General features: G+C 40.4%; 3 protein-coding genes across 6 annotated transcripts in view; 2 read left to right on the forward strand and 1 right to left on the reverse strand.

Annotated features, from left to right (window-relative positions):
- The window catches only part of rbfox2 (RNA binding fox-1 homolog 2), a 27,866-nt gene extending 13,104 nt beyond the window's left edge, over positions 1-14,762 (forward strand). For 2 of the 3 annotated variants that reach the window (XM_016509442.1, XM_016509443.1), the window contains exons 2-12: positions 335-523; positions 715-870; positions 1,128-1,181; positions 1,779-1,871; positions 7,961-8,048; positions 8,144-8,200; positions 11,174-11,330; positions 11,823-11,865; positions 12,794-12,876; positions 14,453-14,549; positions 14,624-14,762. In XM_016509442.1, the coding sequence (XP_016364928.1) occupies positions 335-523; positions 715-870; positions 1,128-1,181; positions 1,779-1,871; positions 7,961-8,048; positions 8,144-8,200; positions 11,174-11,330; positions 11,823-11,865; positions 12,794-12,876; positions 14,453-14,549; positions 14,624-14,668 (1,062 nt within the window). In that variant the 3' untranslated portion in view covers positions 14,669-14,762. Of the gene's footprint in view, positions 1-334; positions 524-714; positions 871-1,127; positions 1,182-1,778; positions 1,872-7,960; positions 8,049-8,143; positions 8,201-11,173; positions 11,331-11,822; positions 11,866-12,793; positions 12,877-14,452; positions 14,550-14,623 lie in introns of those variants that run through there. The other variant, XM_016509444.1, reaches the window with a different exon arrangement.
- Positions 14,763-16,822: 2,060 nt separating this feature from the next.
- LOC107705921 (retinal cone rhodopsin-sensitive cGMP 3',5'-cyclic phosphodiesterase subunit gamma-like) lies at positions 16,823-18,383 on the reverse strand. Of its 2 annotated transcripts, none has more exons than XM_016509449.1 (3): positions 18,287-18,383; positions 17,410-17,563; positions 16,823-17,313 (listed from the first exon to the last, which is right to left on the reverse strand). In XM_016509449.1, the coding sequence occupies exons 2-3, from the start codon at positions 17,549-17,551 to the stop codon at positions 17,237-17,239; spliced, it is 219 nt and encodes a 72-aa protein (XP_016364935.1). In that variant the 5' UTR covers positions 17,552-17,563; positions 18,287-18,383; the 3' UTR covers positions 16,823-17,236. The 2 variants fall into 2 exon arrangements, with proteins under 2 accessions (XP_016364935.1, XP_016364936.1); XM_016509450.1 differs by lacking the exon at positions 18,287-18,383 and adding an exon at positions 18,201-18,280.
- Positions 18,384-20,449: 2,066 nt separating this feature from the next.
- erp27 (endoplasmic reticulum protein 27) overlaps positions 20,450-22,756 on the forward strand; it is a 4,100-nt gene continuing 1,793 nt past the window's right edge. The window contains exons 1-4 of the mRNA XM_016509448.1: positions 20,450-20,656; positions 20,909-20,997; positions 21,242-21,379; positions 21,519-21,635. Of these exons, the coding sequence (XP_016364934.1) occupies positions 20,599-20,656; positions 20,909-20,997; positions 21,242-21,379; positions 21,519-21,635 (402 nt within the window). The 5' untranslated portion in view covers positions 20,450-20,598. The remainder of the gene's footprint in view (positions 20,657-20,908; positions 20,998-21,241; positions 21,380-21,518; positions 21,636-22,756) is intronic.

Genomic DNA, 22,756 nt, shown 5'->3' on the forward strand with positions numbered 1-22,756 from the left:
AGCAGGTCCGAGCTGTAATGGCGCAGCTCTATTCTGGAAAAGGGGGCTGGGAGCAGCAGCTCATTTGCATTTAAAGAGACACGCACGAAAACAGCGTGTTTCTGCTTCCACTAAATGATAAATGAATAATAAATGATCTGTGGAGTGTTTTGAGCTGAAACTTCACAGACACATTCTGGGGACACCTGAGACTTATATTACATATTGTAAAAAGGGGCATAATATGTCTCCTTTAAGTGAGCTGTTTTTCTTTTCTTCGCCGTCTCACTCGCTCGGTGGATCTCGGCCAAGCGGTCGATTAACCCTGGTCTCTCTATCTGTCTCTGATCTGCAGGGTTCACAGGACACGATGGGAGCGCCGGAAGATGTGGTGGCTCCGTTCTCCTCCTTCCCTCCTCCTCCACCTCCTCCTCCTCAGAACGGCCTGGCGCTGGAGTTTGGGGGTGGCAGCATTTACCCCGCAGGGGGGCAAACGGAGGCCCCAGCAGGAGCCAGCAGCACCTCCTCTAACCCCAGCGCTCAAGTAAGTGCTAAAGCTCCTCGAGCAGATGGTGACGTCTGAGCGCTCGCACCATTTGGGCAGCTGGAACAACAAATGTGTCGAACAACTTCCTGTCACTCAGTCTTTGGTCTCGGTGGCCCCACATGAATCATCGCAAACGCCTGTATTTTGTTGAGTTTGTCTCTCTCTCTCTCTCTCTCTCGGTCTCTCAGATGTCAGACAGCTCTACTCAGGCAGAAGATCAGTGTGTTTCTGCCAGCGGTTCGGGTAGCAACGAGTCCTCCGAGGCCAAAGGAACCCCGAAACGCCTCCACGTTTCTAACATCCCCTTCCGCTTCAGAGACCCAGACCTGCGGCAGATGTTTGGGGTACTGCAGGCTTTATAGGCTTCAGGGTTTATTCCTCAGATGATTTTAGAAAGACATGATGACAAACTGTGGTGTGTTTAAGGGCCAGTTCTGCCCCCTGGTGCCCGAGATTGTAACCACATGTTAAAGTTGTAAATGCAGCTCTTCTTTTATAATGACCCGTTTGTAGGCATTATGCAAACAGCTGTGGGTTTGTTTATGTTGAGCATTCTCTCTCTCTCTCTCTCTCTGTGTGTGTGTGTGTGTTTATTTTTTAGCAATTTGGAAAGATTCTGGATGTGGAGATCATTTTCAATGAGAGGGGCTCAAAGGTAAGAAACTGTTTTAAAATCATGCATTTGAAAATGATCTGATTAGATGTTATTATTAATATTTATTTTTTAAAGCCCATTAATGCCCATCTATTATCATTATTTATGCTAAGTTGAATCAAAATATTTCTTTCTAAAGCTACTTTTTGTAAGGTCTATTCAATGCTTTACTCGTCTTACACAATGTTTTTAAATGATCTTTTAGGGGGTATATTCTCAGCTAAAATTGATGTGTGATTAATCAGATCTAGAATTAGATTAATTAGCATCTAGTGGATACATCATGGTGTTGCAGATGATTCTGAATATGAACGGGCCTCCTCAAATTAATAATTTGACAAGTATTTAAGCTAAAATCCTAGTAGTATCCCTGGAACATGTTTTGTCTTTAAAATACAACCTTGTAAATTGGATGAGAATTTATTTGCAACAAGTAATGACTCCAGCGTAAAGATGAAAGTCTCACGGACGTGTCTGTCATAAGCTTTCTGCTAAACCTCTCCTTTCTGGGAGCGTTTTGGGGTGAATTGTTCCTTTAAGCTGGATGTGTTTCGGAGGTCCGACGCTTCATGTGTGTTCCTCTCTGTCGTGGTCCAGGGCTTTGGTTTTGTGACGTTTGAGGGCAGTGCAGATGCAGAGAAAGCACGAGCACGTCTCCACGGGACCATCGTGGAGGGACGGAAGATCGAGGTGAGTCTGTCTTTCTCCTTCTGATGTTCCCATTTTACTCCTTTACTGACCAAACATGTCCTGGAACTGCTTAAGATGCTCAGCTGTGTGTGTGTGTTGCATTATGGGAAGTGTGTGTGTGTGTGTGTGAGCTTAGCAATGCATGGTTGCATCTCTACTGCAGTCCACTTTAGATTCTGTGAGTTTTTCTCTGTTTCTCGGCTGTTTTTTGGATTGGTTGTTGTCTGGCTGAGTGTCGGTTATTAACAGCATGCGGTTATTTTCCCTTTTTTAAGTTCATGATCTGATTTGTACTGAGCATGCTCACAGTTAGCCAATCACGTGCGTGCGTTTGATGCTGTTTCTGTTTCTTCTGGTTTGAATGGCTTTTTTGTTCATGAAACATTTGCTTGGATTCTTACGATACAAGAGGACTGACGATTCTGAATGCTTTTCACAACTTTGGTGTTGTACCTTTATTACGGCATTCGTGTGCATTCTGTGAGAAAACGGCTCACTTTCAGATGCTTGTGTACTCGTTGTTTTTAGTGCATTTGTAGATTGCTCTTTGAATCTTGGAGATGAGAAGAAGCTTGTTGCTTGCTGTGAGTGTGTGTGTGTGAGTGTGTGTGTGTTGTTATGTTTGTGTGTATAAGTGTGTGTGGTTTGTGTGTGTGTGTTGTGAGTGTGTGAGTGAGTGTGTGTGTTGTGTGTGTATAAGTGTGAGTGTGTGTGTGTATAAGTGTGTGTGTGTTGTGAGTGAGTGTGTGTGTGTGTTGTGTGTGTGTGTGTGTGTGTGTGTATAAGTGTGTGTGTGTGTATAAGTGTGAGTGTGTGTGTGTGTGTATGTGGGAGTGTGTGTGTGTGTGTATATGTGTATAAGTGTGTGTGTGCTGTTGAGTGCTGCATGGAGCCACGTGTGTTTCCCCTCGTGAGGCCCAGTGTGTTGCAGTGCTGGTTTCTGGGTGTTTTATAGTTCTTGAACTCCTGCATGACCTCTGAGACGCTGCCTGTGTTTGTCTCTCATAGACGGGGGAATAAGGTTTTTTTTTTTTTTTTGCTCACTTCAGGCTGTAATCCCAAGTGAAGTCATTTTTATTTCTAAATTAATCGGGAAGTTTGTTTTAGGACTAAGTGTGTAGATCAGGGGTGTCAAACTCATTTTAGGTCAAAGGCTAAATTGCATGAAGTCGTGTGGCCGAATGTTTTCTGTTGTCTGTGTAACTGACCGCTCGTGTTAGTAAAGCTGCGCTCGCTCGCTCTGCCGTCTCTATTAGTGTGATTATAAAAGAATGCAATAATTCACATCCAGCTCGTTTTGACAGGTAAGTAGCTGTTTATTATGGGGATAATTTACAGTTAGCTGGCCATTATCATAAAAGCCACTTCAGTGCAAGACAGTGCTGTCAGGCTTTATTCTGCCACGATGACTGGCTGACTGTACATTATCACTCACTTTATAACCAAATAAAAGGCATTCATTCCACTCAAGCTCCTTTTTAATGTAAACAGAAAACATTTGTACATTTTATCATTTTTGTCTTGTATTAATCTTAAATATAGTTTTTTGTTAATTGCATGCCACTTATTTGTTCTCACCATAAAGATAGCCATGCTTCTGACGGCATTAAAAATAAAATAAAATGGATAGCATGCATGCAAAAGTGCTAATTAGTCTCCTCAATTTTGATTTGCATTTTCTATTAAATTTGTTTTTGAAATTATAAGAGTCATTTATCACTTTTTACCCGTGATATTTTTCATTTGTCTTCCAGATTCAATTTCAAACGTGCACATTTTAATAGCTGCATGCAATTACTTGCACGACATGACGACTCACACAAGCGTTCCTACGTTCTGCTTAATTAGCACAAAATGATTTTTTTTTACCCATAAATCCACTGTGTCTGATGGAGTTTGGCACCCCTGGTGTAGATGCATGACGCCTGCACCGTTGCTCTGCAGCGCCCCCTGGTGTCCGTGGCTGTTTGTGCATGGGCGCGCAGCGGCGAAGCTTCGTTTGGGTTTGCATGAGTCTGATCGCTTCAGAACATCAGATTCATCAGAAAGCAGGAAAACCGGGTTTAATCTGGGCAGCAGCACTTTATAACCGAATCAGTTTCATTTAGTTTCATTTGTTTGCTTTTTGAATGCCATTGTTTTCACTGTCAGATTCCTTTGATTTGAATAATTTGAAGAGAAGTTGAATTATCTGCCATGATATTATTATGTTGTATGTAATGACACCCTAATGTTTGTTTGTGTTTTCTGGAGAGCAGATCTGTGGAGAGAGCGATGCGCAGTCATCAAGCTCTTCACTCATGTCTCTCTCTCTCTCTCTCTCTCTCTCTCTGGCCAGTCTGTCTGTCCAGCTCTGCACTCTCACTGTGTTTCCTGTCTGTTGCATCACTTCCTGTCCCTGTGTCTATTTTGATTTTGCCTCTGATGTCACTGTCTAGGCCCCTCCCCTGAGTGATGTCATTAGCTCGGCATGTTAGCCTCACTAACTGCTCTCTTAGACATGATTCCACTCGCTTCTATTTTGGCCCGTAGCTCCAGCTTTGACTCAGTCGCAGACTCGCTCTGTGCTGCATTTTCATTGTGTGTGTTTGTGTGTGTGTGTGTGTGTTTGAGTTCCTCTAATCATTCGTCCCTTTCTCCTCCTCCTCTGCGACACAGATGAATGCGGCTGCTCTTTAGCGCTCCTACAGACAGATTTGATCACCTGAAGATTTGTCTTGCTGTTGTTGTGTGAATGTCCCCTCTCTGACTTTGAGTTCCTCACCGGACGTTGCTTTGTTTTCCTCTCCTCTCCTCTCCTCTCCGGTTGTTCACTCATTCTTGGCATAGTTTTGTTGGTTTCTCTTGGGTTTGTTTTTCTCTTCTTGTTTATTTTCTCCTTTTCTGTTCCCTTGACGATTTCTGTGTGTTGTTGTTGTTGTCAGTCTCCACGGTAACTGCTCGCGTGTCGTCACGCCGTTTCCTGGCTCATGGTAAGTTTGTGTATGTACAGCTTCATCCCTGATCAATCTCACCAGCTCAAACCCCTGAGATCTAAACTCAGCCCTCCCCAGCTTTACAAACTGTGGTCTTTCGCACTGATTAGCTTGTTATTTTCGGAGGGAACAGAGATGCGTTAGAGTCCTCGTTGTGAAGTGTGACCGAGCGCATCCTCCGTCTGTTCTCGGCTAGCGCAGGCGCATCTCTCCCTGAGGTCTGTCCTGATATACTGTTCATCAGAGGCATGGGGAAAAGAGCTTTATGAAATCATCATCATGTTATTATAGTCGCTGAGGACCACAGATTCTGACAGAAATGATATTCCCTCCCCAGCGCTCACCATTGCTCCTCCTTTCTCCATCGCTCTCATGATCATTAACACTTTCCCACGCACTGACCGTCACGCTAAACCCTCCATCTCTCCTGTGGTTCTGATGAGCTCTCGTTAGGGCTGGGCGTTATGACCAGAGTCTCGCGTCACGCTAACCGCATGTATTCTTCATAATATGGACTCATTTGTCCCGGAAATCCAATGAGGTAATGGTGTGTATTTTAATAAGCATGTGCCAGTGGCTTTTTTCATAAAGCTGTGAATTCGGAAAAATCTCTTTTCATTTGGAAGTCGATGGACGCAAACCAAAAGATCAGATCTTTTAACAGATGAATGATGCAGAAATAGCGTCACGTGATGTAATCAGACCGGAGCCAGTTACAGTGTATCCTAAGTCACAGCTTACACACTACTAAATATCTGTGTTGCACCCTTAAACTTGGCTGAAATATAACGCTACTAAACTAAAACTAACACTCTACAGTAGCATCTGGCAAGTAATAATGATTGGAATAAAACAGCAGATTGAATTGCATCAATAACAGAAAAATAATGTCTATAACATCTTAATATCTTCATGTCATTATAGTTGCATTTAGCAGACTAGAGCTGGAGGATAATATGTGACTCTGGAGCACAAAAGCAGTGTTAAGTCGCTGGGGTATATTTGTAGCAATAGCCAACAATACATTGTATGGGTCACAATTATAGATTTTTCTTTTATGCCAAAAATCATTAGGATATTAAGTAAAGATCATGTTCCATGAAGATATTTTGTAAATGTCCTACCGTAAATATATCAGAACTTAATGTTTGATTAGTAATATGCATTGCTAAGAACTTCATTTGAACAACTTTAAAGATGATTTTCTCAATATTTAGATTTTTTTGCACCCTCAGATTCCAGATTTTCAAATAGTTGTATCTCAGCCAAATATTGTCCTATCCTAACAAACCATACATCAATGGAAAGCTTATTTATTCAGCTTTCAGCTGAGGCATAAATCTCAATTTCGAAAAATTGACCCTTATGACTGGTTTTGTGCTCCAGGGTCACATATAGTTTACAATATCAACTTGTCATCAGCTGGAGCGTCAGCTACGATCTGAACATCAGCGTCTGATCTCACTGATGCTCTGGAGTCTGAACGGGACCAAATCCTGCATCCGTGTTCAACATCTAGTGGAAGATCTTCCCAGAAGAGTGAAGCTGTTGTAGCAGCCGGGGAGAGAGTTAAATGTTGGACCTCAGTGAGGTCAGACGCTGAGGAACGGGGTCCAGTTCATCTCAGAGGGGTCCGGGTTTTGTGCAGCTCAGCCAAGATCTTCGAGAAGCTGCTGAACAAAGCACACAGTTGCTCCAGAATGGGATTGTGTGGTTGCAATTAAGTCATCCTAGAAATCATTGGAACAATCTGGTTTATTAGCAGGAGCTCATATAGTGTTTATTGATGCTGCTTGGAATCTTTAATTAACTCCACATGTTAACCTTGTCCAGTTTAACTCTCTAGTTAAAGTACGCTCTAGTAGTACGCTCTCTAGCGATTGGCACACGGTCATGGCGCCCGGTCCTAACACGCATCTTCCATTTCATTTGTGATTGTTTTAATCACTCCATCATCATCATCATCATCATCATGCTTCCTCCAGTTCAGGCCCAGATATCTGCTGATTATTGCATAGCCTATGAGCCAAAAACGCCCCTGAATACACGCACATATCGAAATTGTTCCTCAGACGATATTTCTGCCCTTATATTCATGTGAGGATGAGCCACTCTAGCTTGTTTTGGACTGTGTGTGTGTGTGTGTGTGACGGTGTTTGCATATTGGTCTTCAGCGTGTGAGAGAACCGTGTTGATGCCTGCCGGTGTTTTCTGTCTTCATGATTTCATTTATTGTGACATGTAGCATATGCATCTCTCTCTCTCTCTCTCTCTTTCTCTCTCTCTCTCTCACCCATAAACTCCGTCACTCCTCACAAGGTCTGACAACAACCAATCACAGGCTTCCTTTCATTTGACGCACTTTGGTGTACTTGTTCATGACAAACTGGATGGCTTTTTGAGTTTGACGTTTCTGATTGGGTGGATTGTTCTCTCTCTGTCTGTCTGTCTCTCTTTTCTTCTCCAGTTTTTGTGGTTTCATTGAATGTCGACTGGCTCTATTTTTTCTTTCCTGCATCCCTGTTTCTGAACACCCCCCTCCCCCCCTATTTCTCGGTATGATGTGTTTTTTTCACGAGGGGGCGGGATTAGGCTGCAGAGTATTTGGATTGGTCCATAGGCTGCATCTGATGCTTGCTGATTGGCTGATATTCTCATTTCTGGTTAATGAACTGTAATTGGCTGAATGTGATTTTGCTAAGAGCCGTGCACAGTGTATTGATTTCGTCATGTGTGATCTCTGTTTCTCTCTATTTATCTCTCTCCTTCATTTTTAGCAATGGAATGCCCTGTTTTTCGTTTGCTTTTACGCATTGATTTCTGGGTTTTTGTGTTGAATGTTTGAAAATCAGTGGGAGTTTTTTATGATGCATGAAGCAATATAAGGGAATATCAATGAGTCCACAATTTCTGCTATAGCTGTAAATATACTTAATTTGAATATATCTTAATTTTGAGATTTGGGTGTTTTGTGAACTTCAGCACATGTTAATGACGTAATTCTCAGCGATTGAATGATGTTTACTGCAGGTGTTTGGATAAGAACAGCTCTAGATTGAATGCACCAGTTTTCTGCGTCTCTGATCAGATGCTCGTTCTCTCTCTGATGAACAGGTCAACAACGCTACGGCTCGAGTGATGACCAATAAGAAGATGGTTAGCCCGTATACTAACGGAGAAGGTCTCAGCACGCTGCCCTACGGTAAAACCAGCTCGCCACAGTTTTCAGGTTTTGTTCAGTTGTTAGCGACGAGGCCAGGTGGTTAATCTGAGGCTCTTCTCTCTGTTTGGCTTCAGCGGGGTGGAAGTTGAGTCCTATGATGAGCGCGATGTACGCACCGGAGCTCTACGCAGGTGAGTCGCTGAACACGAACGCTGTGCAAACAGATTGTTCGCCTTCCTGTTGAAGTGCATCATTACTCTTGTGTTGGTGAACGTTTTGAGATGACATGTAGCGTAAACAACACTGTAAAGGCCTGTTCACACTGTAACGATGACTTTATTTGCGTCCAGCCAGCAGTAAGTCTGTTTATTCTAAGCTTGCGTGCTGCAGTGTCAGAGTAACCAAAGGAAAAACAGATGCTCTTCGTCACGGAGAATTCGTTACTCTGAGTTTCGATAAACTTTAGTTTTTTAGTCATTATCAGTTTGTTTTTGCTGTTCTTGTTGAATTTTCACGGCTTTCACCGGCAGATGTCCTCAGTATGCTTCATTTCAAACGCAGCTAACCAGTGAATCTAGATCTAATCTAACCGTGAATTTAGCTAATGTAGTGGAATAAAAATAACACATACTTATTTTCACTGCAAAGTAAGGGCTGGTCGATATGGCAAAAAAAATAAATAAAATCTTGATTTTTTTAAGAACGTTTGACCGATTCTCTTTTTTTTTTTTTTTTTTTTTTTTTTTTTTTTTTAATATTTAATTTAACAATTAATTTTTTTTTTTTTTTTTTTTTTTTTTTTTTTTTTTTTTTTTTTTTTTTTTTTTTTTTTTAACAAGTCAACTTGAAAATGTAACTACAACATGATTCAAGTAACTTTTTCATGTTATTAACCCTCTAGTTTAAAAATTCTATATTAAGTGAGCCACAAATGAAGTTGTCAACATGATGTAAATGTTAAACAAAGCACTTGTTAACGTTAAATATCTTTGCAAAAAAGATGCATGAACTACAACTACATCTTGTACAAACTTGTCTTATGTATATTATATGTTCAGAAATAATACAAGGAAAATGCTTTTTTTTTTAAATCAAGGAATTTAAATTATAAAACAGATAGTTCCGGTGCTTGATTCTGATTGGCTGAGCCGCGTTCGAAGCTGTTGTAAATGACTCTACAAAGTAACATACACCTTTGTTTACGTTGTGTGTTGCTCGGCGACCACAACTGTTTCTGAGGAACTACATTGTTTGGTGGAAGAATACTGTTTTTATTAATATCATTACACTTTATTTGCTCTGTTTTATTTAGTGAAACCTTACTACGTATATGGAATAACCGTTTTATAAAAGCAATAAGCCCCGTGAAGCCGTGGTTTACAGTGAATTTATAACAGCTAAGGGGTGTTTTTAGGTACGATGCGAAGCGGAGTTAGCTGTTATAAATTCACTGTAAACCACGGCTTCACGGGGCTTATTGCTTTAATGACTGAAGGTATAACACCAGTAGACTATTATTAACTATAAATGCTCTGTAAAAACAACAGCAGCTTTCAGTCTGTCACCATGATGCAAACATGAAATATCAGACATACACTATAGTAGTTCTTTACAGGTTTTCATTCGATTGCGCTACTTTTCCGTAGTTTTTTCTTTGTGAACATACGCGTTTGACTGTGTTTTTTCAACACAAAAGCACATTCAGTGTGAACGGCATCTAGTGATATATTCTGCTTCTGGTCACTCGTGAGCGGTTCATCACGAGCGCCGACATGAGGTCGGATCATTCTTTTCTCTTTACTGTTAATAACATTGTCAACATATTGTCAAAGTGTCTAATTCTAACGTTTGGTAATATTTCTATTCAAAATCGTGATTCCTCGATTTATAAAAAATCTAATTGTGGCAAAACATTAAATTCGAATTAATTAAAAATGAAAAATTAATAAAAAAATCGCCCAGCCCTACTGCAAAAGAGGCAAAACAGTGTTGTCGAAACTAGCTCTGTTTAATGCTGTTAGCTTCATCTGCCATTTTCAATGCGTGAGTAGGGTTGGGTATCGTTCGGGTTTTTTTCGATACCGGTGCCAAATCGATACTTTTAAAATGGTTCCGGTGCCTGAACCGATACTTATTAAAAAAATAAATAACAATTCCCCAAAAAATGATGGATTGGCCATTAGCATTATAAACACATGATGTCTGTTTCATTCATACTGGACGCCAGAGGGCGCCCTCGCACATAAATACACATATCCAGTCACAGAAGTAGCGGAACTCATGACCCTCCAGGAAATCCCTTATATGGACAAAGGCATGCTATTATAGCTGTAACTGAGTAAACAGAACATATAAATGTTTTGAATGATAAAACAAAGACAATAAACACTCGACTGCAACAATATAGTTTATCTGTGTTATTCAAGCCATCTCTGGTATTTACATAATAATTAAGTATATTTATAATCCATTGCTAATCGATGTATTCTTTTTAAAGTAGCCTATGGAACATATTTTCTGCCTCATTCTGTGACAAGAAGCCTCATCAGATCACAGAAGGAAGCATTTGACTGGTGTTGTGGAGTAAAAAGGTTATAATGTTCTCTTTTGTTGGACAACAGGTTTAGAAATGTGAAGTTTATCTTTAGGCGTTTTAATTTAAGCGTTTAGCTTAGTTAACGGAAGGCTACCTGCTGGCATCAGAGCAAGTGTAATTACTGCATTCACGCGCTCCTCGGATGCTCTTGTTTCCCGAGCTATGCTTTTAAGTCGGAATGTGAAAACAACATGGACACTCTCGTTACTACAAAGATGTGTTGGATTTGTATTATTAGAGCTTTCCGACTTGAGTTCATGTGCATTTTCTCAGTCGGGAAATTATTTTTCACGTGCGGTGCCAGTGAGGATGATGCTTACATCCGTTTCAGAGAACCAGAGGACAAATATTTCAATCGATTGCTCAGGCACGGCACCGAAATCTGCGTTCTGATTCTGTTCTAGTACATACCGGTTACATAGGTACCATGGGTTTCGGTACCCAACCCTATACGTGAGAAATTCTAATGAATCCTGTTTAGCTGTCAGTGATTTATTTTCATCGTTCTGAAAGTAATCCCAATGATATCCTTCCTCTATATCGTAATAGATGTCCACTATTCTCTTAGTTCCAGGGTTTCCGTATCCCACCACCGCCGCCGCAGCAGCCGCCGCATCCACAGCTGCGACCTTCAGAGGAGCGCATCACCTGCGGGCTCGCGGGCGTCCCGTCTATGGAGCGGTGCGCGCCGCGGTTCCTCAGCCCGCCATACAGGCCTACCCGGGGTAACACACCTGTGCTGGCTTACATTCATACATACATGCACGCATGTGCACACAGACGCAGCAAATCTGATTTCTCTCTAGTTTTCTGCATGCTGCATGACCTTCTGCTCACAAAATGAGACCAGCTGATGTAAATATGCAATCAGAGTCACTCGAACGACACAAAAAATGCCATTTTCCCTGACGTGTGACCCGTTTAATGGGAAATGTAGTGTAACTTTATAACTGTTCAAGAGTGTTGTGATTCTGAACGGGATCAAAGTGGCATTTTTTTTTTCTGTTTTATGACCAAGTGCACTGCATGTGTGTGAATTAATGTTTTCACCTTCTCTTTTTCGTGGTCTTCATCTTCTTTTGTTTTGTTGTTCCCTTCGATCACCACATGGTGGCGCCCTGACCAATTTTTTTTTTTCCCCAATCTTATGTTCCTTGCTCTTCCATCTTTCTTTCTTTCTTTTCTTTTTGCTGTCATTTTGTTTTTCTGTCTCTCAGTGTGGTGTACCAGGATGGGTTTTATGGAGCTACAGAACTGTATGTAAGTATGACACTTCCTGTCTCTTGGTTTTACTTCCTCTCTCTTTCCTTCTCTCCTTCCGAGTGCTTGAAAACTGTAGCCAATAATATAAAACAGGTTTTGATTGGATGAGCCACCGAACACCTGTAGAATCTTGAATGAATGTTAGTTTGTGCCGTTGCTCGTGAAACGTCTCTAAAGGAGTTTTTTCCTTTTCTTCTTGACTTGCTCGTTACTTTTGCTGTACTTCATGTTTCTTGAACTGCGTTAGCTTAAAAACCGTACAGCTCAATCTCGAGCGCTGTTTTCAAGCGAATGACTTCCTGCAGGTCTTTTGTTGTGCATCGCTGATATTCGAGACCATAGTTTTAAGGGCTCTGGATGTTTTGGGTTTGTCAGACTGGATCTGATTCTGTCCCCTTCCCAGAGTCCCTGTCTCTCTCTCTGCGGCATGTTAACTCGATCTGTGTTGGCATGCAATCACACTTAATTCGCTCGTAGATCTCTCTCTCTCTCTCTCTCTCTCTCTCGCTCTCCTCTACTTCCTTGACTTTTCATCAGTGATTCACTCTACTCTGTTTACCTTCAAGTCACCTGCTTCTCTTCTGTCACCTCAGCCCATGTCTCTCTCTCTCTCTCTCTCTCTCTCTCTCTCTCTCTGACTCTTTCTCTCATCGATTCTTAATCATTAGAGAAACAACTCCTCTTTTTCCATGATTGTGCATTGTTTGCCACTGAGGAAGACTCACAGTGCGTAACAGACTTACGTACGGTTCTCCGAATGCGGTTTATGTTTGACTGAACATCAGTGGCAGATTGCTTGTTAATGGACTTTAGGTTTGCTTTTCTTGAACGTTTTCATGTCCTTTTTTCCCTGCTAACTCACCACTTCACCTGCCTCATTGCACCGGTGCTTATTTTAAGTGCATCTGTTGTTTTGTCTCTGTAGAGCGGCTATACCGCGTATCGCTACACCCAGCCGACGGCGGTAGCGAGTCCCACAGCAGCGGCGGCAGCAGCATACAGCGACAGGTGAGCGAGTCAGACCGGAATTTTTTTTTTTATTAAAGTGGTTTACTGAACAAATTGCTCTTTCTTTAAATAAATGTAATTATAATTAAAATTCTTAGGGATAAAAATCTACCTCATGCTTACGCCCCAAACTACATGGAGCCGTTTTACATTACTGTAAGGTTATAGTTAACAACAGAGCCCAAACTTACATTTAATTGCTATTTATTTTTAAATATAATAATCAACACTCAACTTTTTAAAAAAAAATGTATGCAAAACATGTAAATTGCACATAATGCAGTTTTTAAATTAACTTGTAAATTATAAAAAAATATACAGCATCAAAATAGCATCTATTGTTTGAATTTCCTGGGAAAAAATGGACATTATTTTAAAGATGAGACTTTGTTTCTTATCAAAAGTAACAATACAACCGGATGTTTCCAGTGAAGTTCCGCTCGTGCAGTGGTTGAAACAATGTATTTGTTCTGCACACATGCGTACCGAACCGAAAGACCCATACTGAAAATGTTCTTTATTTAAAGAAAGAGCAATTTGTTCAGTAAACCACTTTACGAATACGTGTACCGTTACGCCCCTATCATCTACTCAACCTCATGTCATTCCAAACCAGTATGACTTTCATTCATTTTCAAACACAAAGATATTTTTTTTAAAAGCTGAGAGATTTCTGTTCCTCCAGTGAAAGTCTGTTCACCTAAAATATTCAAGCTTAAAAACATTCATAAAAAAACGTAAACGTGCTCCATGTGACTCCAGTGGTTAAATCCCAATTTTATGAACCAATAAACAAAACACAAAAAATAAGTATGTATTGACTAAATATCTTCACTGCGGCATGGATATCTGATGCGAGTCTAAAGTCAGAGATTCAAAATGAATTACTTTTACATTGTTTAAGAAGTTTTGGATGCGTTTCAGCGGCGGGGAAGAAATCTCTCCGCTTTTATTAAAAATATCTTCTTTTGTTTTCCAAAGATGAAGGAAGGTGTTATTGGAATGACATTAGAGTGAGAAAGTGATGACAGAATTTTTGGGTGAACGATCTCTTCAAGGAACTAAATTAAAATGAAACAAATGAAATGAAAAACAAAGAATAACAGTAAATAATATTTTATCACGTATATATGTATTTGTATTCTCTCTCCCGTGTAGGACTAATATGTCAAACTCAATCTTGTCTCGTCACATTCAGTTATAGATAAAGAGGATTCAGCGTATGTTTTCAATATAAATCAGCAAAATTTGACAAAGTTGAGTAGTTGGCATCACTGGATATTACTGTTGCTTCTTTAACATTCCTGTTGTCAAATAGTAAATGTTTAGTTGCATCTGACGTCACACTCGCGTTCTGCTTCTGTGAACAGTAAAGCCCCGCCTTCTTTGATTTGATTGGCCATCTCAATGGTTTTGACATTGACGAGCGTTACAATGTAACTTTTAAAATGTCGCACACTGAACATTAGATACAGTGGACGGACAGCCATTTCTGTGTATCTATGCTGCTTACGGCTCGGATTATGAGCTTTAGTCATGTGTTTCTCTCTGAGACGTGTGCATCTGTGTTTTGCAGCTACGGTCGCATGTACACAGCAGATCCGTATGCGGCTGCGCTAGCGGCTTCTCCGGCGGCGGCGGCGGCGGCAGCAGCGTATGGAGTCGGCGCGATGGTAAGCTTCGTCTCCGTCTCTCCGTCACGCTCTCAGATCCTCAAACGCTTTCTAACCGAACCTCTCTCTCGCAGGCCACTCTCTACAGAGGAGGATACAGCCGGTTCTCGCCATATTAATACACTTCCAGATTCGCTGTCTCTCTGAAACTTCACCAACGGCTGCTGACCTCGGAGGGAAAAATCCAATCACACTCTTGGAAACAAAAAAAAATTTTTTTAAAAAGCGAAGCACGTCTGTTACGAACAAACTTTGAATAAGGAATGCAACTAAGCACGTCTGTTACGAACGAACTTTGAATAAGGAATGCAACTATAAGTCAATACATCGAAGAAGATGGAATTGTTTTTTTTTTTTTTTTTTAAAGGAAACCTGAAAACGTCGAACACTAAATGGTAACAGATCTCTGACTGAGAAGCGCAAATCATTTCTTCCTTTGGCTGGTCTCTCTGCACATATGCAGTTTTCTTTTTGATGTATTACTCTCTCTCCTTCTCTTCCAGGTTTAATCTGCCATTTATTTTAGTCCTGCTTCACACCGCACACGTCAGCAATGTATATTTCTTTTTCTGAGTCCACATTAAAGCAATAATTCATCGCTTTTCATTTCATATGAATAGGTTTTTGATATTGTTTGAAGTGGCTCGTTAATTATTTCAAGATAGCTGGACGTGGAGTTGCAGCCTGGTCACGTGACCGGTTTCTTTATCTGTGAAAACACACCTGCATTTCATCATTTTTTGTTTTGTTTTTGCAGGACATCATGTGTTTCAGTAGATTCTAGGTGTAACTGTATCCTGGTCCAGGACTGAAAACATTTAGCCATTTTAGAGTTTGGGAAGTAATTTGGCCTCAGCTTGTTTGAGAGGATGAGGGCCGTGTTTCATTGACACTAAGATACTGGCCTAAAGAAAAACTGACCACAGTCTGAACACTAAACCCAGACAGCTTGATTTTATTCGGTTTTTGTTTAAATGGTACTTGCAGTCTATGCATACACTTTCCACAGTATTATAAGAGATTAAAATGATCTCGGCTCCTAAATTCTGAACTTCTGGCTTTTAAAGATGCGGCAGATCTGCTGGTTTCTCTCCTCCTGTCCTTCGCTGGTTTCTCCTGCAGAGATCTTTGCTCTGAGACGGCTTTCTCGCATGACGCTCGTCTTCTGATGATGGAGTGAGAAGGCTGAAATCCCTCCATTCCTGCAGTAAAGGATTAAAGCTGGCGTCTCTTTTATTCTCCATTCTCGCACCTTATGAATATGATACCTGTTCCACATACTCTCCTTTGGTTTACAGTGTAACCGTGTTTTTGAGTTCAACTCTTTCTCTCTCTACATATTCTGATTCCATTTGTGATGTAATTTGTATCTGAATGTCCATATAAAATGTTTTTTTTTTAAAACAACCACTCGATGGGTCTTTGATTTCAGTTGACTGCTTTAATATTGTAGATGGACATGGGGAGAAATTCTACCTAATTTGTGGTCTTCATGAGATGCTCGTCTCGATGTAAAGGAATCTTATTTGGCTGAAAGTGTAAATCTGTAATGTCAAATTGTAAATAATGGCATATTGCTGATGGTTAAATCTTAGTGTTTCTACATTTATGCGAGCTAAACTAATGGTTTATTACCTTCAGTATCTTCAGCCGTCGACTGTCCTCTTTTCCGTCGTGTGTGAGAGAGAGAAGACTTTATCTTATATTTAGCATATATTTTTTAATCCAATATCCAGTTGTATTTCTTCCTTTCGAACTAATGAACTCCCGCATCATTACGCTCGTGTTATTTAATCGAATTTTCATTTAAAACAGATGTTGTGAAGTGAAATTCTCTCACCTCAGAAAAGCGCGCGGTTCCCTGAGCTGAGTTTCGCAGCAATGCTACGTGACGTAGTGAGAAAACATAATAGAACGGTGCACATCTCAGTTCCGTATAATCTACAATTTTAGAAAACGTTCATATAGGAGCTCCAGCAGACAACGTTTATTAGTAGTAGTATTACTATTAGTATTATATTACTTAACAACAACCGTTCTAAAAAGGACCCAGCAGTAAGTATGCTGGTAACTATATAAAGCCATTTAAACATGTTCTTTGATATTTTTGATAGCATCTAATATGACCAATTTATGAAAACCCTTTTCATGGTTAGTGGTTCATGTTTGGACATTCCTAAGAGTGCATGAAGCGAAAACTTTGTATGAAATCGTCTTATAATGGTCCCAGTTTAAAGGTTTTAATAGAGAAAATTCTCATCACACAGATTTATGGGAAAATAAATGTTTATTTTTGTGTTCTACTGCCAAATCAGTGGTTTTTAATTAACCATGATGAATTGATTCTGACACAAACACAATCATATTTACAGTTCAAAAAAGTAAAGTTGATTTGAACAGTTCTTTATTTTTCATTAGGAAAGCGAGACTGAATGATATTGTGGCTGTGAGATTGATTCCTCCTGCTAAGAGCTCCAGTGAAGAGCCAGAGCTCGTGGTGAAAGAGTTACTGTGTCCTTTTTTCCCCCAATCTATTAATCACATCCCATCTTCTGTGTGTGTTGGCCTGAGAGTGTCTGCTGCCGGTTCAGTCTTGGCGTGAACGGACGATTCTATAAACTAGTGATACTCGATAATGCTGGCTGATGGATGATCTCCGGAAGAGAGCAGGAGGATGGATGAGGTGGCTACAAGATCCCATATTTGGCCAGATCACTAAGCTCCATGTCGCCGAAAGCTTCCCAGGGGCAGATCACCGTGATGTCTGTGCAAAAACCAGAGAACGAAAGCCGTCAGGTTCATCGCTGCATAAATATAATGAAACGACCAATAGCTGAAACTCTCGTTGCCTGTCACTTACCTGTGCCGAGACCCTCCATCCCAGGGATGTCGTCTCCGAAGCCTTTCTGTCCGGGTTTGGGAGCCTTGCTCTTGAAAGTGCGAGCGGTCCTCTGCTTGAACTTTGGGGGTCCTCTCTTCTCAACAGGTGCTGGGACGTCCATGTCTGCCACTTACTAAAACATAAAAGTTTCCTTTAAAAAGTGATTATATTGAATCTGTGTTACGCTTCTCTCCGTTAGAGCTTTAATCGTTCCCTCATCTGATCTCGTTCTCACTCTTTACTCATGTCCTCGACACGTTTGCTGTTAATCTTCTCATTTTGGGATTTTGTTAATCCTAATCTGCCGGTTACACAATGAGTGAGTATATTTACCAGCATCTGTTTGCCTTGTGATATATACAGACAGTGTGAATAATATGCTCTTTACATAACCTCGGCGAGGAAATGCCCAGCGCTCTAAATCACATTTAGCCTAGCCTACTTCTGCAATCTGGCAGAAATGTACCAGAGCTTCTGCTTTCGTCTAAATTGGGTTTTTTTCTGCACTGTACAGTTCAGCTTCAAACAAAGAAATGCAGTCAGTCTGATTTCAGTTTGAGGCTGTTGTAGAGAGTGTCTTTATTTAATGTTTAACTGAATGTCTATAGGCAAGTCGTTCTGTTTATTTTCTATCCGCTCTTTATCAGTCCACTGAAAGTCTATCGGTGTTGTTTTTATGTTCTGTCTGTTTTGTGGTTTTCTCCTCTTCTCTCTGCTCTCAGGTGTTGTGTATTAACTAATAATAACACTGTAATACCGTAGCATGTTACCTGACTGTGTGTAATGGTAGTTTTCTCAGTATGTCGTGCTGTAGCTGTGTTTCTGGTTTCTGGCTCAGGTGAAGTGAATCTCTTACCCGTCTGCTGGAGTTTCTGGTTCTTCTTCTGTGTCTCGGTTTCAGCTGGTGTCCAGTGTGTCTGCCGGACGCTTTTATAGCGCTCCTCTAATCTCCTGCTCCTCAAACACCTCCTCTCACAGAAACAGATAGAGGGATCTGGAGTATTTCAAGCTCTGTGTGTTGGTGAGGACACGTGTGTGGAAACAGTCATAGTGTAACACGTCCACATTGATGTCATTACGATGCATCACACATGAGCTGTGCTGAAATATGATGAATGTATCTGCATGGCCATTTAGTTGATTAATATGCAGTTTCATATTCTCAGCACATGCTGCATCATGTGGTTTTATTTTTTTTATATTAAATGCATTAACAAAAACTATAAGACCAATCAAATGAACAGTAAACAAATTTATCCTAAATCTAAAAATAACAAGTTTTGTTTGCATTTTGTGTTTGTCCAACTGTACGTTTATAAGAATGTCATTCATTGCCTAACAAATGTTTTCTGTCGACTAAACCAAGCTCAGACGTGGTGTGAGGTTGTGTTGAGGTTATGAGTCGTTGCTGGTCTCAGATCAGTGTTTTCAGTCTTTCCTCTGACCTGTGTCTGCTGAGAGTGAAGAGGATCCACCGTTCGCATCTGTTTTTAGCTTTGAGCAACTTAAAAAACCCAGCAGCTGATACTGTGAGAAAAACACACATGATCGCCCTGATCCCACACACATACGGTTAGAGATGAACTTTACTAATTCAAGAATAAGTAGCTCTAATCCACAATCCTGATTGGCTGTCCTGACGGTCATTTAGGTGATTGTATAATTAGCTGTCTGCCCGTTAACAAATACTGCAGTGTTCTCACATGTGTTTGTTTATTTGTTGCTGTCTTGTTTTAGCAGTGACACGTGTTCAATCTCTCTGATGAGGTGCTCGTGGTCTTTCAGTGGGGTTTATGTGCAGATTGTCTTATGAAAAAATCTTATTAAAGCCTAAAGTTATTGAAGATATTTAGATAATATCTTCCAGATTTCGATTAAGATGTAGTGTCCCATTTATTGTATTAGCTATCTAGAATCTGAAGTGTCAGTCAAATCAATGCTATTTTTGCCGTGTACAATAAATACAGCTTGCATAGTTTATATAAATGTAAATATATGACTGTAACAACAGCAAAGTTGTAAGAAAAACCAAATAAATCTTAACAGTCACGAGCGATATCTCTCATCCGCCATGTTTATTGTCCGTCCAACTTGGAAACATGGGTATCAAAATTTTCTCAGATTCCCAAAAGTAGCCTAAATATGACATTAATGTCCAATTCCCGACTATGCAACTTGTGTTTATGATCATTCTGATAGCATGTGAAGGCAGCATTGGATCTTTGTGCCAATAAAAGAAACTGAAGATGCTGCTGTAGTAGCCTCTGGGTTAAATGTTGCATAACTATATGAAAACAGTTCTTTGAGCAGAGCATTAGCTCTGTTTTAAATCCTGAGTATTTGGATCCTGCAGTGAGAAGAGACTCTTAATCTAAGTCCTGACATGAACCTGATAGACTGAGCATTCATAGAGTTCATAGCCTGTTTCAGGAATTTATATCTGTTTCGGGGCGGCATAATAGTTACTTTGAGCACATTTGCACATTTTATTCCACAATAAATTGATGCACAACATTTAAAGTCCATGATCTGACCGTGAGACACATCATAAGCACTGAGTTAGTGATGCTCAAACTACAACACTGCCTGATCTCCTCTACTATATGCTGTACTAAATACTGTCTTAATTTAAATGTCATTTAGAAACACAGATCAAACATGATTTCACCCAAAAACAGTGCATCTGCAGTCACTGGAGAGAAGCGGTGTCCTTGTCTCAAACCGTCATCAGGTGTGTTTCCACTGCGGATTCACCTGTAAGCATCTCTCTGTGTGCTCAGAGCACGAAATACACGCCTAAACTCACTCCCTCGTGTCTTTGGTGTGTTTTATGATAATCCATAAAAAGGAGCAATTTATAATCTGAATAAAAGTATTTCTTAATATGACAAATGAAGCAGAGATGTTCTGATGTCCGGCTTTCTCGAGTCTCATTGCAAATCTCCTACTTGAAGGTGTTTGACAGTAGTGTGTTTCTGCAGTGAGCTTCATGTTCAAACGTGTGTGTGTTGAGTGACACGTAATCTCTCAGTGTTTGTCCGGAGCGTGAGCCGCACACCTGTCCGGTTCACACACGTCCACCAATCAGTGGTGACCCTCGATGTACAAGAACACAACCCATGGGCTTCTGCTCTCTCTTCTCACCGTCTGTCCAGGTCTAGAGTCAGCATGATCTTTCTCACTGTGTTTTCTTTATTGACTGTGTGTGTGACCGCAGGCGATGAAGGTAAGGTGTCATACGACTTTAAACATCATTAAATGTCAGGATTATTCTCTGTAGTCTTCAGAAATGCTATGGTTCCAGAGTTTTTTTTTTTTTTTTTGAGTGATTCATATAAATGTGCCTGATCACTCTATATTAGATCTCTCCGCCTATTTCACAGTCTGTCTGTCACTGCTGAAACATCTACTGTAATATCATGAGACATTTTGGATTCATGCATCACTGTCAGGCCGATCTATTTGTGTTGATCTTCAGAGAGCGGATCCATCCTCAGACTGGAGAATGTTCCTGCGGCCGAAGCCTTCATCGACTCGGTAGAAGTGGCTGTAATCGGCTTCTTTGAGGTGTGTGTGTGTGTGTGTGTGGGCCGTGTCCTCTGGCCCAACTCTAGATGCGGAGGAGGAATGGAGCAGGAAGTGTGTGGCGTCTCTGGGATTGTGGGATTGGCACCCTCAGTGCTCCACAAACAGACATGGGTGCAGCCGACTGAATCTGAGCCGCAGCTCTCCGAATGATGCTACCGTGGATTGACGCTCATGTATGAACAGTGTTTATGTCTGTGATAAAGGTCTGCTGTCTTGCCCTCAGACTGAAGCTGCTCACGGATATAAAGAGTTTCTGGCTGCTGCTAAACAGATGGAGACACTTCCTGTTGCTCTGTGCAGTGAAAAGGAAGTTTGGGCCAAATATGGCATCGCCTCCGACACCATCTCCATCTTCAGGAAGGTAAAACACCTGCAACCTCAGCACAACTGAGTCTGAGATACATGTGCTGAATATAGCCCACCATCGTAATATGATGGATGAATGACACGTGTGTGTGTGTGTGTGTGTGTGTGTGTGTGTGCGTGCGTGTGTGTTACAGGCTGATCTTCATCAGGAACACCTGAAGCTCTCAGAGGCCAAGAAAATTGATGCTGATAGACTCGCACGCTTCATGACCATCAATAACATCCATTACGTCACAGAATATAATCAAGTGGTACTGAACATGCAAACTAGCAGCTTGCAATCTGATTCTATTTTGTTCTATTATATAATTAAAATAATTGTGCTATAACTAGTACAATTAAGATTGGGCGATATTCCGTAGGGAAATGTATATCTTGGTTATAAAAAAATGTGTATATCTTGAGTAAAAAAAAAAAGCTTTAAAATACATAAATTATAAAATACAGTAGAAATCTTTGGAATTATTCAGGAAATATTTTCAACAGTATTTTTTAGGTAAATGAACACAATAAAAAATAATATTTGCAAGGCCTGACTTATGTTGTGACAGATTACATATTTATCATTTATAGTTTTTTCCATTCCTTTAATTTTTATAATTTCACATTTACATTCAAGTGTATAATGTAATAACAACATTCTGCTATTGGAATTTCTGTGTAAATGCATTTACGTCTCCTTCGTGCTGCACAGTGTGTGTAAATGTGTCTTTTGCTGATTTGAATCGCCTCAGATGCCACTTCTGATCCACATTTACATTACATTTAGTCATTTAGCAGATGCTTTTATCCAAAGCGACTTACAAATGAGGACAATAAAAGCAGTCAAAACTAACAAAAGAGCAACAATATATAAGTGCAAATGACAAGTCTCGGTTAACCTAACGCAGTACATGTAGCAAGGTGTATATATACACATATATATGCCTTTGCAGTGTAAAAAACTGCAAGCAAATGATTCTAATGACACGCTCTTTAGCATATGTAATTGCAAATAAATAATTAAATAATAATAATAATAATAATCAGGAACGCCGTATGGGGAGGAAGGTTAGGACAATTCCAAGGGCCCGAGTCAATATGCAGGGGGCCCAGAAACCATAGTGGCGGCCCTGATAATAATAATAATTAATAAAAAATAAAAACACATAAAGAAACGTGTTATCATGTTTCATGTCATCAGCCAAATCATGGTGAATATGTCATCAATATTCAGTGTCGCTCATCCTTATTTCAGATCGCAGGTGTTGGCCTCATTAATCTAGACATTTACTGTTTTCACAGGAAGACCGAAGGCATGTTTATTTCCCACAGAATGATTTCAAAGATGATTTTGTGTGTGTGTGTGTGTGTGTGTGTGTGTGTGTGTCTC

The sequence above is a fragment of the Sinocyclocheilus rhinocerous genome, unplaced genomic scaffold (genome assembly GCF_001515625.1).
Source record: "Sinocyclocheilus rhinocerous isolate Xijiao unplaced genomic scaffold, SAMN03320098_v1.1 scaffold1615, whole genome shotgun sequence".
NCBI lineage: Eukaryota > Metazoa > Chordata > Actinopteri > Cypriniformes > Cyprinidae > Sinocyclocheilus > Sinocyclocheilus rhinocerous.

Excerpts from the sequence above, each read along its gene's own strand:
- LOC107705921 (XM_016509449.1), bottom strand. The coding sequence starts at position 17,551 with ATGGACGTCCCAGCACCTGTTGAGAAGAGAGGACCCCCAAAGTTCAAG. Across the intron at positions 17,314-17,409 it reads GATGGAGGGTCTCGGCACAG|ACATCACGGTGATCTGCCCC; the intron begins GTAAGTGACAGG and ends GTTTTTGCACAG.